General features: G+C 38.9%; 1 protein-coding gene across 2 annotated transcripts; it reads right to left on the bottom strand.

The window, feature by feature from the left end:
* Positions 1-2,082: 2,082 nt before the first annotated feature.
* Positions 2,083-13,273, bottom strand: usf1l (upstream transcription factor 1, like). 2 transcript variants are annotated; one of them, XM_036580493.1, is made up of 11 exons: positions 13,211-13,273; positions 12,423-12,507; positions 11,316-11,365; positions 9,824-9,939; positions 8,150-8,275; positions 7,081-7,231; positions 5,166-5,220; positions 4,793-4,851; positions 4,088-4,182; positions 3,804-3,932; positions 2,083-3,371 (listed from the first exon to the last, which is right to left on the bottom strand). In XM_036580493.1, exons 2-11 carry the CDS (start codon positions 12,428-12,430, stop codon positions 3,282-3,284), a joined length of 879 nt encoding a protein of 292 aa, XP_036436386.1. In that variant the 5' UTR covers positions 12,431-12,507; positions 13,211-13,273; the 3' UTR covers positions 2,083-3,281. The 2 variants fall into 2 exon arrangements, with proteins under 2 accessions (XP_036436386.1, XP_036436387.1); XM_036580494.1 differs by having other exon boundaries at positions 13,102-13,223.
* Between the last annotated feature and the right edge of the window lie 777 nt (positions 13,274-14,050).

A 14,050-nucleotide genomic window follows, 5' to 3' on the forward strand; every position in this document is an offset into this window, starting at 1 on the left:
CTTGTAGAGAAACTTGCATTCTCAGATTTCTGTACAGTGGTGCTGATAGAAACCAGGGGTCACAACGTCTACAGCACAAATATAGCCATTTTATTTATCATCCATAACCACCAGTGAACCTACTTGTGCCTTTTGTTTTAATATGTAACATTAATGATGATGAAAATCTTGAAACAATGTGGGATTCCCCTTCAGTTTGTATGTGTGATAAATCTCTCAGTGCAGCTGGTTTCACAGCTTTTATCAGCTACAAGGTTTTATACAATTTATTTTGCTGTAATAATATGTTGTATGTTGTCCCAGTTTACTGAAGTCATCACCTCTACTTTTCTGGGAAGGCTTTACTCTAGATGTTGGAACACTGCTGTGAGGATTTGATTGCATCCAGCCTTACGAGCATTAGTGAGGCCAGGTACTGATGTTGGATAGTTAGTTCTGGATCACTCCAACTCATCCCAAAGGTATTGGATGACGCTCTATCACACCAGAGAACACAGTTCCACTGCTTCACAGACTAAGTCATTGCTTGGCATTGAGCATGGTGACTTTAGGCTCATGTGTGGCTGCTCTACACATGTAAAGATGTGCTAATCAAATTAACCATTGCTCCACCTGTTTTGCCCGCTTTGTACTATAATACTTCATACTAACAATGTTTGCTATCCGGTGTCGACCAGGGGAGGATGGGTTCCCCTTCTGAGTCTTGCTTCCTCTCAAGGTTTCTTCCTCCTGCTCTTATGGAGTTTTTCCTTGCCACTGTCGCCACTGGCTTGCTCATGGGGGCTTGGACCCGGATTTTTCTTTTTCTGTAATGCTGATTTTTCTGTAAAGCTGCTTTGTGACAACACCTGTTGTAAAAAGCACCATATAAATAAATTTTGCTTGCTTGCTCCAAAATGCTTTTCTATAGAGATTAGACAACTGTATGTATACCTGTGTCAGCAATGGGTGCACTTTCAAGTAGCTCAATTAACTAACAAGAAAAGGTTGCCTAAATACTTTTGGACATCTTTTCCAGCAGGAAATGTGTATTTTTGTGTGCTTAATGTAAGAACGACATAACACCCAACACCCTAATTTCTTTAGATTTAATAAAAACAATAAGTGTGTTACAAACAATGTGGATAAATTATTTGGGAGAAAGAAAAGTAGTACAAACATTTTTACATTATTAATTACACAATATCCCCTGACTTCATTGTTGGTACGTAGACTTAAAGGGGCATTCCATCAATATTTTCAAAATGTCTGCATAACTCAGTCTTTAGAATGTAAAGGAAGTCATTCAGATTGGTTTGGTGTGAAAAGCTCCATTCTAGAGAAACTTAAACTCAGAACTGTTCACAGTGGTGGGGATAGGAATCAGATGTCTGCAGAGTTTTATGCCTCTAAAAGGTACCTCAGAAAGTTATCATTAAAAATGGTTATAAATACACTGCCCAATGCCTGAGACATTGTTTTATGTTGTGTGGTCACCACCACTATAAAAAAAAAATTCCAAACTGAAAACTTTGTTTCCATGTTTCTACATAATTCAATTGTTTATGACTGAATTATGTAGAAATTTTTAATCATTTGTGGAATTCCCACAACTTACATCATTTAAAACAATATCTTAAAACATAGTACCATGTGGCCAGAAATAATGAAATATTTGCTAAGCAAAAACAGCTAACCTAAACCTACATTTAGAGCAATATATATATATATATATATATATATATATATATATATATTTGCTACCTTCTTGAATTTGGTAAAGTTTTTAGGTAATGCATATGAATGTGAAACATGTAATATATAGTTCTAAATGCAGTCTAATAAAATAAATCATGGAAACTTGACCCCGTTGTCCAGTTCAAAATGTCATCTTTTTACAAATATTCATTGATTTCTGAATCAATAACAAATCTTTGTAAACTGAATTATTCTGTTTATTTACAGAACTTATTCAACAGATTGTCAGTCTCCAGTTGCGTCCCTTCCCTCAGACCATTTTCACAGCACAAATGCCATCACTTTCTATTTGCCTAAAAACAAAAAAAACTTCACATTCTATTTCCATTTGCAATATTTAACAGGCTCCAAACTATAAATCTATTCTTCAGTGATTCACAAAAGAGAAATATTCTTCAGACACTTGATAGTTCTTGCTACAGAAAAACATATATAAAAGTATTTCAGTGCAGTTCAGATACACCTGACATTAATTTTGGGGTCATTTCAAATGGCATGATTTCTTAGTAAAGCTGCACTATGTATGATTTGGGGATTTGGAGACATCACTGGTGGAAATGTGGAAATGCATGCAACAAAGACTTGTAACATTGGCTGATCTGATGATTGCGAGCGTGTTGAGAGAGTACCAAAAGAGAGCTCAAAACTTGGTGAAGGACATGTCTTCCAAGGATGTAAGTTAATTATTTACTATTGTCATTATTTGCATTTGAGACCTAAACATCGAGCCAGACTTTCTTTTTAAATATGATGTTATTACATTATTAAGACGTATGACACGGTTCGAAAAACTCTCATAAAAGCCGACCAGACACCTCTAACATTTGAATTATTCCAGGCTTTAAAGGGTGACTTACAGCAGCGCACACACTTGTTTTTCTTTCTCCTGACTCAGTAATGTTACTCCTTTCAATTTTAACAAAAAGACTCTTACAAAATCTTACACAGGGCTGCTTTAAGCTCAATGTGAACACTCTCCAGTAGGAATGTTCTTTCGCTTTTCTCCTGTTGGACAGTCTGACTTTTGGGCTTAAAAGAAAAAGGCAGCATAATTCAACCTGAACTCTTTGCATCATATCTGCAGTACACAGTTGATTACAAGAGACAATAATTTCCCTAGATTTAGAAAAGAACTGAAAAATTGTACTAAATGAAAATCTCTTATATATACACAGTATCTCTTATATATCATATATATAAGCCAATAGGCAGGTGCTTCAGTGAGTTTCGAGGTCAACAGGTTTCTGTTTCTGTTCTAAGTACAAGGAAAGGTGTCAGAATTATTGTCTGTGGAATTGATTGTATGCTACAGGCGTGGCAGGCAGAGATTAGGCTAAAAAAGCCGGAGTACTCCTTTAAGGTGTCTAACTGAGAAATCATACCCCTAAAATGTACCCCTAATCACCTGTGGTTGAGAATGAAGTCTTTCACTGAGAGAAGAAGCAGCGTTTACAGGCTTATCTGGGTTCATTTCTCTCTAAACAATTCCCAACCTTGTCCTACATTATGAGCTGAAAGGCAAATAAGTGAAGCCTCAAAGGGCTTCACTGAGGGTCCATGCTCGAGGCCGCTACGATACCATGCTGCCGTAGCTGAGTTCTGAGCATCTGGTTCTTAGATTTCCACTCTTCCAGCTGTGTAAAAGATCAAAAAACATAACATAAACAGAGGACGGGGTTAAAGAACAAGCACAGTTCTCAAAATTTGAATTAGGGGTGGGCAATTTAGCAAAACTGTAATATTGCAATACTGAGGACATCTTCATGATATATAATACATATCAAAATGTTTCATTTTTCAAACAGTAATGCAAAACAATTTTAATGAAAGCTGAAAAACTGGACAAACTGATTAAGTAATAAACAACAGGATGAAAACAATGAAATACTGGTGATGAATTAAATAGATAAGAAAATGTTAGGTTAAATGACAGTGGAAAAATGGTTGTAGTTTTTCTTCTTTTTAAAAAAGATGCAACTGGCCAGCATTCTGTAAACTCTGCTGATACCAATAATGTGCTCAGGAAACATCATGTTATTCTAAATTAGATATTCTCAGAGCTCTACCTCTCGTCTAAGCAGCTGGTTGTCCATCCTCAGCCTCTCCAGCGTTTCCAGCTCCTCTCCTAATCTAGCATTGCTTTGGCGCAGCTCCTGAATGTAGTCACAGGCCTTCGACAAGATGCCCCCTTTACTCTAAGAGAAACAGATAGAGAAACCCAGAAAACTGAAACAATGGAACAGACCTCACCAATAACACAAAAGACAGCTTTAACTCACAGCTAATGCACTGAACAGAGGCTGACTCTAAGCAACCTCTCTCTAGTGAAGCGTGTGGACACAAGCCATACCTGTCCGTTTTTGGTTGCGTCCATGGAGCAGTCAGGGATGGTTTTGGACAGCTGGACAATCCAGTTGTTGATTTTGTCCCTGCGTCTGCGTTCGACTAAAAAGAATGAATTTTGGTTTACATTAAATTCATTTTGTACAAACTTTGGTTCCTAATCTACAAGCATTTTCTGAATTTTAATATGCAAAGTTATTGCTAAAATAATGGAAAATTGAAGGAAAAAAAAAACATTACTAGTACTATACTACTATGTCGCTCTACTATGGCCTGTATGAATCACTCCACCACTAATGCATACTAACAATTAAAAAAAGGGCCAAAAACGTATCTTAAAACTATTGTAAATCAATGTTTAAGCCAGGAGGCAGCATATTTTTAACAATTTCATATAAAAATTTACTGCAATGTGGCATTTAGAGGCATTAACCTCTTTAGACGCCTCTTTCTATCACCTCACATAGTTTCTCATATCAAACCACACTGAATGACTCTGTTTATATCTTAAATTCATAATGCAAAAATCTGGAATATTTGGTGATATTACCCTTCAGTTTAACTAAAAAAGATATAGCTTTAAAGTTTTTATACAGTAAACAAGCTGCCTTTATGTACCCTTGGCTTTCTGATGAAATACACCTGGAGCCAAGCACCACCACAACCGTTTTTATCTGAATATCTCAACTGCAGCAGTTGAGCGCTGTCTTACCTTCATTGTGCTGTGCTCTTCTCTTGTCATCTCTCGAAGTACGTGGGGTTTCTTTCTTACTGTGGATATAAAAAAATAGCTGAATCAAAAGACTGTAAAAAAACAGAATACATCACTGCTGTCGGAAGAAAACTTTCCATTCTATTTGAGTTGTTTTTCGGTTTTTGACAATCTGAAAATGCCTGTTGTCCTTTACATTGTGTGTAAAGAAATGGCCCAAAATTACTTGGAAAAAAAAGTCAGGTTCAACTGACCTACATTAAAAGTAAAGTAGGTTTTTTCCTTCTCCTGTAAAGTTATCATTTTGGAGATACAAGGTTTTCTTCCGACGACAGTGATATATACTCTTTCACATGTGAGTTTAGATATTCACCTCTGCTGGGCTGTGCCTAATACATCTTGGGATGACATCATCACGTAGAGTTGACCTGAAAATATTAATCAAAACATCAAGACATTTGCATACTTTTCCAAAGTTGGCGGTACATCCTGGTGTTGTCAGTATTTCCTCATAACCACCTATTTCATAAAAAAGAGACTTAAAATAATTACAGAGAGCAAAACCACTTGCACTGTGCAAAACCGGTGGTGTCAAATGAAACTGCATAGCAACAAGAACCTGAATGCTGCATTATCTACATTATCTATCCGTCCTGTACAAACTGTTCGATTTATCTTTTATTTTTGAGAATAAATAGCCCAACTAACCCAGTGGAGTTAAAGTAACTGAACTGATAGAAAAGGGGAACTACTGTTTTACTGATGCAACTGTTATATAACTAATTAGTATTTGCTCAGACGGCAGGGCTAATTAGATTTATTTCTCATATCTGACTTTTTTTAAAACCGGCTCTTCAGATTTCAAGATCCAAGTTACCAAATCTGATTGGTATGATCAGACTGTATTTTCCACACTTCACTGTGTTTAGGTCAGTGCTGCGTTATTTTCCTTGACCACATAGCACTGCAGATTCAACGATTTCCTGACCCAACACACTCGATTCAGCTCATGAAGGGCTTGATAATCAATTGATTAGCTGGATCGGCGTTTTAACGTAAAGAATAGTTGAAACAGTGTGGAGCTGTGGGTCTCCAGAAGCAAGGATAACAAACCTTGATTTAAACAGCTGCAAAGCTCGCCTAGTTAGCTCTTCAGGGGACACAGCTTTGCTAGATAGCGCTAGCAAAACAAAGCTGCAAACAGCTAAGTTTACCTGATATACTTCAATTTCCAATTTTACACAGGGTGATGTAGGACCCTGAGTGTGTGTTACATTAACTAATACAACAAACATTGCTCATAAGATCAGACGTCAGCACAATCCTCTCTGGCAGTAACATTACTACTATCAGTACAATGTTCGAGGCAGATCACGGCTCAATGAGTAGGCGTGGCTATGTGGTTAGAAGACCTGTCACTCTAAATAAGTTGACCAATACAGAGTGCAGGTGAACGTCCTCTTCTAAGACCTGACTCCTGGTTAAAAAGTGCCAAACGTCAGAAGCAAAAGGTGATTCCAGAAGATAATAATATACCAGCAAAATGGGAAAATAAAGGAAATACTGGCAAAATGAGTGAAAATGAGCAGTAATTTTTTGAAAAGTTAAGTTTGATTTAACTCTCATTATTTGTATTTGCAAAATATTGTGGACATTTTAATACTTCGCTTGTGGATTTTATTATTTTATTTGAAACTTCCGGCACAAAATTAACTCCATAGACTGCTAACTGGATTGTTTCACACATTTCTTCATCAGTGCACTGCTCGCATGTATGTAGCTAATGATGAAAGTGCAGGCACAGAGAGAGCAGGCAGAAAGAGACCCAATGAGCCAATGAGGAAAAGTAGTACTACTTTCAACCACAATGGCTGATGCAGTACCTGTGCCAGAGGGGCACCTAAACAGCCTAATGATCATCATACACTTTAAATTTTTAAGTGGTGCAATCTGGAAAAAAATTGACTTGACTTGAGCTGCCTGTCTGACCAAGGTCTTAGGTAACCTCATAAAAACTGAATTTTGTGATATCAAGAACATCATGAATAGATACAAATCACTCATCTGATACAGGTTGCATTTCTTTATTTTGAAGACAGAAGGACATAATCAGCGCATCTGTGCCACTAGCAGCCTGGTATGTATGAGCAAAGTCATGAGCTGACGTAAATCTGATAAACATGTCCGCTGGCAACGTCACAGTGCAGCTTATATCTAAACCAACCACAAATGCCCTTAAGCAAATTAGAGGCTACCTCATGACTTTGGCATGCAAACAGTGCTCTCACCTGCTGGAGTGGGCTGAGTGAGCAGCGAATCAGCTGCATGGACACTGGTTACCATGGTAGCAGGGGTGGTGTCGGCGGCAATGGTGGCCGGATAGTAGTAGTGAGTCTCGGTAGCCTCTCCTTCTAGTCCCTCAGCCTGAGAGAATACAGCCTGTGGACACATCGAATCTGCCATCTCTTAGTTACCTCACAGGGATAGTCATGAGCCTTACACAAGGCTTAAAGTGGCAGTTGGGCAAAAAATCAAACTTACTTTCCCCTTTGCTGCATATGTAGTTGATCAGCCAAGGCATATTTGGTGTTTGAAGTTTGCTTCCTTAGTTTTACACTGTTATAAGGCTAATGTACTGCACAGTTAATAGTCACCAGATTAGCATGGTACAGCCAAGGCTGAATTAGGTTAATTTTTACAGATAAAAGCATGTCACACAGTGCCCACAGTCTGTTTCAGATTACTTACCGACTTGTGGCGGTTTGAGGCAAGTGTGTGATGATTTAGTCATGCAGTTTAAACAATGCATACTAGTGGGGTGTTGCAGTAGTTGTTAGTTTGATTAATCTTGTAATTCCAATGCAACTAAAGAAGCGAACTTCGAACACCAACCTGTCTTGAGTGATCAGCTACATTTGCGGTGGAGGATAATTGTGTGAATTTACATTTTTGATAAACTATTGATTTAAGCAATAAGGTTTTACAGGAGATCTAAGCCTTAACGAGCAGAATAATACTGCGGTTCTAAGCTGGATCAGATGCATTAGTGTTAGGCAAGGGGGAGAGTGGCAAGTTGCTAGTTGGAAGCATTATGCCAGCAGACAGATGATGGCAAAGAGGACATTCCATGTGTTGAATAGATTAGCAATGGCAGAGTACCGCTGTGAAACTGGACACATCTGTATAAATATTAACGTGTTCAAAATGCCTTTTAGGACTCTGCACATAGATAGGAACGCCACTGTTATTCGAGTAATGCAATCATCATGGCAACGTTTACATTCCTGTATGCCACTGTTGCTTGCATATAGTAACCTGGTACAAGAGCAATTAGCTAGTAATAACAAATTCAGATACCTGTGTTATATTTGGTGTCGCAGCTTGGGTGGCCGTGGGGAAGCCAGCAACCACACTAACAGCTGCAGCTCCATCTGACTGGGCCTCCACCTGTCCATCAGCCACGTGGATCACCCGGTATGTCACCTACGGCACAGGGGTCAACAGGCCTACATAATAGCCTAATCACAATTATTTGAGATGATCGCAGTTAACTGAGGTGATCGCAGCAGACTGCAATAATTTTCCAAAGACATCAGGTTCACTCACATACACAATTCTGTGTAACTGTAGATAATTGTGCGAGCGTGTGTGGTGCATCATTTCGACAGTACAACTAGTAAATGAACATAGCTAAGTGGCAAGATCGCTAATCAGCTGAATATCCTTCACCACATTTGCAAGAAAGGTAAAGAAACTACGAGTAGATTTTAAGCTGTCAACCTTACAATCATAGTGGCTTTTGACCTAAAAGTTTAGAACACAACGACAAAATGTTCTACAGTAACCACCAAGAAACCCAAATGTGGTTTGTGGTACCATGTTCTCCCACCATTAAAGCTGTTCTAGAATGTTCTCCCGCATACAGTCTGTTCTAAAAAGTTGCCCCACCATTCATGCTGCTCTAGAATGACCACCACTCACACTGATCTAGAAGAGGGGTCAGTAATCTTATTCACAAAGAGACTGCCTGGCTGCAGGTTTTCATTTCAGTCAAGAAGGAGCACACCTGATTTCACTTGCTTAATCAGGTGCCTTTTTTTACATTTTCAATCAAGAGATGCATTTTGTACACTGTTTTTCATCCTGGGCACCTCATGTTTTACACGCCTTGTGCAACTGTGTTTTGTGCAGCGCGCTCTGGTTGCCCTGAATTGCGATAAAAAAGCTCAACTGGGAGAGGTCAAGTGGCCTACAGCTTTTTCTGTGCTGGCCAATTGTTTTAAAAAAAGGCAAGCCTTCAGTAACAGCTGCAGTCACTGAACATTCAGAACTATATGATTTCACAAATTAGCACAACATAAAACAAAAGCTTTAAGCTTAGCTTGTTTTTACTAGCAGCACTACACTTAGTTAATGGTTGATCACTTTCCAAAAGTGCATGACATACACTCAGAGCAAAAAGGGTTCTAGACAGTACCAAACGAAGTTCTGTGACCAGCCAACTTTTTTTTTTCCCCCCAGTTGAGACACATCACCCAATTACACGATGCCACCAGCGCTAGGAGGGTGAAGGATAGCACAGGCTTCCTCTGAGTCCTGTGAAGCGCCACCACATCTTTTCAAACTGCTGATAATGCAACCTCTCTGCGCTAACTACCAGTTCTGTTACATCAGCTAGCAGGCGCCATCACACTAGGTGATGGGAGAGACAGGAGGGCACCCTTTCCAGCAAGAAAGACCGAGGCCAGTTATGCTCTCTAGGACTCCCGGCCATGGATAGCTGTAGCATCATCAGGGATTGAACTTGACAAGGCGTTTTTAATTAGTTAATCAGTTGAATCAGGTTTGCATAATGAGAGACAATGTGAACCCTCACCCTCTTATTCTGGAACAGCACAAAGTCAACTACCAACATTAAGCATAAACATAACATAAATAAGTCAATACACTAACAAACAGCACATAAAATAAGAAATAATACACAAACGTTTACATAAAGCAAACAAAACTGCAGAAACACATTGATCGTACCTGCCCTGCCGTTCCCTCCGTTTTGAAAAGGTACTTGATTGGCTGATCAGCTGAAAATGTGGCAGCTGACTGGATCGTTGCGATAGCAGATGGGTCGCTAGCTGAGACGACAGTGCCTTTCACAGAAAACCACACAGAGGTTACAATCTGCCAAACCAGTCAGACAAGTCTGACAAACCTACAAAGCCTGTGAAGGAAGTTCACACAGCAGATCATTTTCTACACAAGTTCATGTTTGGCAAACTGCTCAGGCAAAAGTGTTTAGGCTAAGATAAATCTAAACAGAATTATTAATAAATATTTATTATTGTAAATCTCATTATTATTATTTAGTACTACAGGTATTATGCAGTTATACATTAAGTACATAAAGGACAGTTTCCATTTGTCACCCCACAAATGGAAACTGTCCTTTATGTACTTAATGTATAACTGCAAAAGTCTTTACAGTCAAAAATCTTTGAAAACGTAAACATTAGTAATAGTGTCATCTTTTACATTAGAGGTCATGGTTGCTGTTGTAGTTTGCTCAGCAATTTGTAGCCCCAAGCTGAAGCAGTGTCTTGAACTCTACCACCCCCACACACACACCTGCTGGAAAGCTTCGGTGGAAGTTGGAACAGAGAAACTGTAATGAGTAGAACTGACACTCATTGATGCCTGCCAGCTATGTCATATGCCAGAGAGCGCTCCTGAGCTCCTGAATAGGTTGTGCAATATCATAGTTTGTAAGTGATTAATCATTTTTTTAATGAAAAATGCCAAAAGTGCTGTTTTTGAGCACTTCTGAACTCAAGTCATAGTTCTTTCTAACAGTGTGTCACGTATCTTTATGACGTCAGTGAGCGCTAACCGCTTTTGCAGTAGCAGTAATGTAAGCATCCTACTGTTTTCTGTAGAAAAATGGAAACATACTGGTAAGTTTTACTTGTTTCTTTTAGTAGAATACATCCTTCTACTTTCCAAAAAAAAAAAAAAGTTTTCCACATAAATGGCTACAATTTAATTTTTCATTTTAGGCATTTTGCTCCATGAGACTTGCTCATGGGTGCCCTCTAGCGTTTTGCAGTCGTACTTATATACTATGGATATAATAGGAAAAACAGGAAAAGGCCAGGCTCTCCTTTTTTTTAATAAAAAAAGGTGTGGGGTGTTACAGAGTTCCTGTGTATTAAAAATAAAGTCATAACTGGTCTTTCGGAAAATAAACGGGTGCACTGAACACTTGCACATACAAAACGGAAAGCAAAAAGCACTAAACACTAAACTCTGCTTTTCAATTTCATGGCCGTTACTGACAATAACTGATAAATCAACAAGTGGTCCCAACCCCATTAAACTTGACATAATTTCAGAGATCTTGGTGAGCCATAAACTGCAATGTATTGATGGATCTTCCTCTCACTTTTCTGGGGTGCGTCCGAGAAACATTTTAGTGTACTATCCGGCTGCCTAACAATGACAGGTTTTTTCTTCCTCTAAAATGACATACCTTCCTCAATGAGAGGCACATCCACTTCTGGATCTGGACTTTTCTGCTGCCTGTGAGACAAATGGTTGAACAAAAATGTTATCTACTTCATTGAAAGCTTAAATAAGCAGCAATATTGCCTAAGGGTGCGATTATAAAGCTACTAAGTTGCTAAAAGATAAAAACTGGGGCTAATATATGCAGCGCAGGTAAGACCGCCTTAAACCAATCCCAGCTAGACTGGCTAACAGAAAACGCCATACACAACAGAACGTCCAAGCCAAATGAAAGATGCTTTGAAAGTATGGCCATGCAGAATAACTGAGTATCACAACATAAATTATAGAAAAAGAAATTAATGAGCAATCTAGGGATTGCAAGGATGAGTGTGAATGTACGTATGTGTTGTGCCTGTTTAATGCATTTTGCGTAGAGGCTACATCGCGATCCAGTCAATTCCGAGCCAAGTGAAAAATGAGTCAAATATGAGACTTAGGCCTGAAGTGCAGCTTCAGAGGAAACATCCAGTGTCTCCTTTCCTTCACTGGTGTTACGTGTGGCCAACGGTGGTGAACATTTCCAACTGTATGAACTTCAAGATCTGCAAGTTCCTCGCTAAATTTGTCTTAAGTATGAAAATAACACCCAAGGATTTCAAAAATCCCATTCATATTGGATTCTTGCAAGCTGAGGTGGTACTAATATTTTATCAGTTTTATTACATACTGTTTTACTATAAGGTTTACTGATTATATCATGAACATAAACAGTACTTATACAACAATAATTAGATGAATGTTTCATGTTAACTAGTCTCAAGGGTTTAGGACTGTGCACTAAATGTGAAATCATCAGGTTTTTGATAGTTGTTTTCAACTGTGGCACTACTAGTGCTACTACTGGCAAAAAACAAAATACTATGATGCATATTGTGAAGATGCGATGTTATATTTTTGCCATATTTCCCACCCCAACCTGCAAGCCTTGTGAAGATGACCCTGATGCAAAACTGACTGGAGCCCAATGTAGACTCGGAGCAAAAGAGAAGTGACTCATGCAGCTGGATCTGATCATTCCACAGAGCACCTCTGCATCTGTGGATCAGTGCCGGCACTTGGTGCAACTCACCCCTTCATGGTGTCAAGTCAATCTTAAGGTCCTTCCCAAACTCCCAAGGGTTTTTAAATCACTCTTTCAGTTTACCAACAGTTGCCTAATGGTAAAGCACACTGTCATAATGGGTCCAACAACATGTCAAAGGGAAAATGTAAAGGCTACAGTCAGTCAGCAGCCTAGCAGTAAACCAGTCTGTAATTAAGTAGCTTCTCTATCCCGGACAGGCTGAATTAAGCAGTCAGTAAAGCTTCACATCACGTTTTCCAGCTTCAGTCAAGTAGTCCACCTGCACTGCACGGCGTAGTTTGCCTGCACCTGAATCACATCTTTGGCCAAACACCAAACGCTTCTTGAGATGAATGAAGGGTGTACAGCACGAATCTGTGGGTGGACTACAGGACTTGGAAACAGTAGCTACAGTAGTGTTTGTGAGCTGAACCAGCCTTCTGATCCCCCTGTAATCTGTACTCCACACAACTTGCCTGGAAGGTGCTATTTCATTTTACGACACATCATACACTGACTGAAATAATGTCATTGTATCCAGACAACCCGGCAAAAGTTAACAAAGCTCGGAATAACAAACAGCAGTCTTCGATAGCTTTAGCTAGCTTGCTGGCTAGCATTTCGCCAGTGCTAGCTTAGCAAGCTAACGCCTAAACAAACGCAAAGCAAAAGCAAAAACACCTACAGCAAAAGGCCTGGGTTTATCTAAACGGCTGAGGAGCTGTCGGATATCCTTATAATCCATGCGCTTTGCCAAATGGAGATTTTGTTAATTATTTACTATGGAAATTTACCATAAACTCTTCCCAAGCAGGCATTCCGAAGATGGAGGTTTTGCGCATGCGCTTTCTTACAAAATACAAACATTAACCCTAACAGTACGAACCGCTAGAGGGCGCGCACAGTCCAGCGTTTCGGTCCAAATTCGTTTCCAACCATTTAAACAGGTCCTTCCTTTAATTTTGGAAAGTAGAAGGATGTATTTTACAAAAATACAAATTAATAAATATAAAAAATAAATAAGTATAAAAAAATTAATAAAAATAAATGAATAAAACATCTGTATCTTTTCGTTTTTCAGAAAACAGGTTTTAGTACCGCTGGACGCTAGTGTGAGTGCTGATTGGTTGGCACTAACGCTACCGAGTGCTGATTGGTTGTTATTACTGGTAGCGAGTGCCGATTGGTTGGCATTACTGCTACTGAGTGCTGATTGGCTGGTGAGTTGATCAGCTCATTGGCTGAGAGAACCTGGTTTGATGTGAAATGGTCTATTCTAGATAAACTCAAGTCAGATTTTTTTTACAGTGGTGGTGATAGAAACCAGATGCCTAAAGAGTTTAATGCCTCTTAGAGCGCCTTCACAGAAAGTCATTACAACAAATAGTTATGAACATGCTGCATGATGCTTGAGACGTTGAGTGTTTTATGATTGTTTTGAAAAAGTTAAAACTTATTTTTTTTACATTCACCCATAAATTTACAGCACATACAGGGTGTTGTAAGGCAAAACAGTCTCTAACGAAGGCTTATTTGTTTTATCAGTTATCACTAGTTTATCTCTATCTACATTACATATAATAGGTCAGGTGACACGTGTATGTTCACTGGTCATTTTAGATAGTAAATAAATG

Source organism: Colossoma macropomum, unplaced genomic scaffold, assembly GCF_904425465.1.
Source record: "Colossoma macropomum unplaced genomic scaffold, Colossoma_macropomum, whole genome shotgun sequence".
Taxonomy (NCBI): Eukaryota; Metazoa; Chordata; class Actinopteri; order Characiformes; family Serrasalmidae; genus Colossoma; species Colossoma macropomum.

What these genes read in the sequence shown, in the direction of transcription:
- usf1l (XM_036580493.1), bottom strand. An exon ending in TGTGCCTCTCATTGAGGAAG is followed by an intron (nt 9,940 to 11,315) that starts GTATGTCATTTT and finishes TTTCTGTGAAAG; the next exon opens with GCACTGTCGTCTCAGCTAGC. An exon ending in CACTCAGCCCACTCCAGCAG is followed by an intron (nt 5,221 to 7,080) that starts GTGAGAGCACTG and finishes TAATATTTTCAG; the next exon opens with GTCAACTCTACGTGATGATG.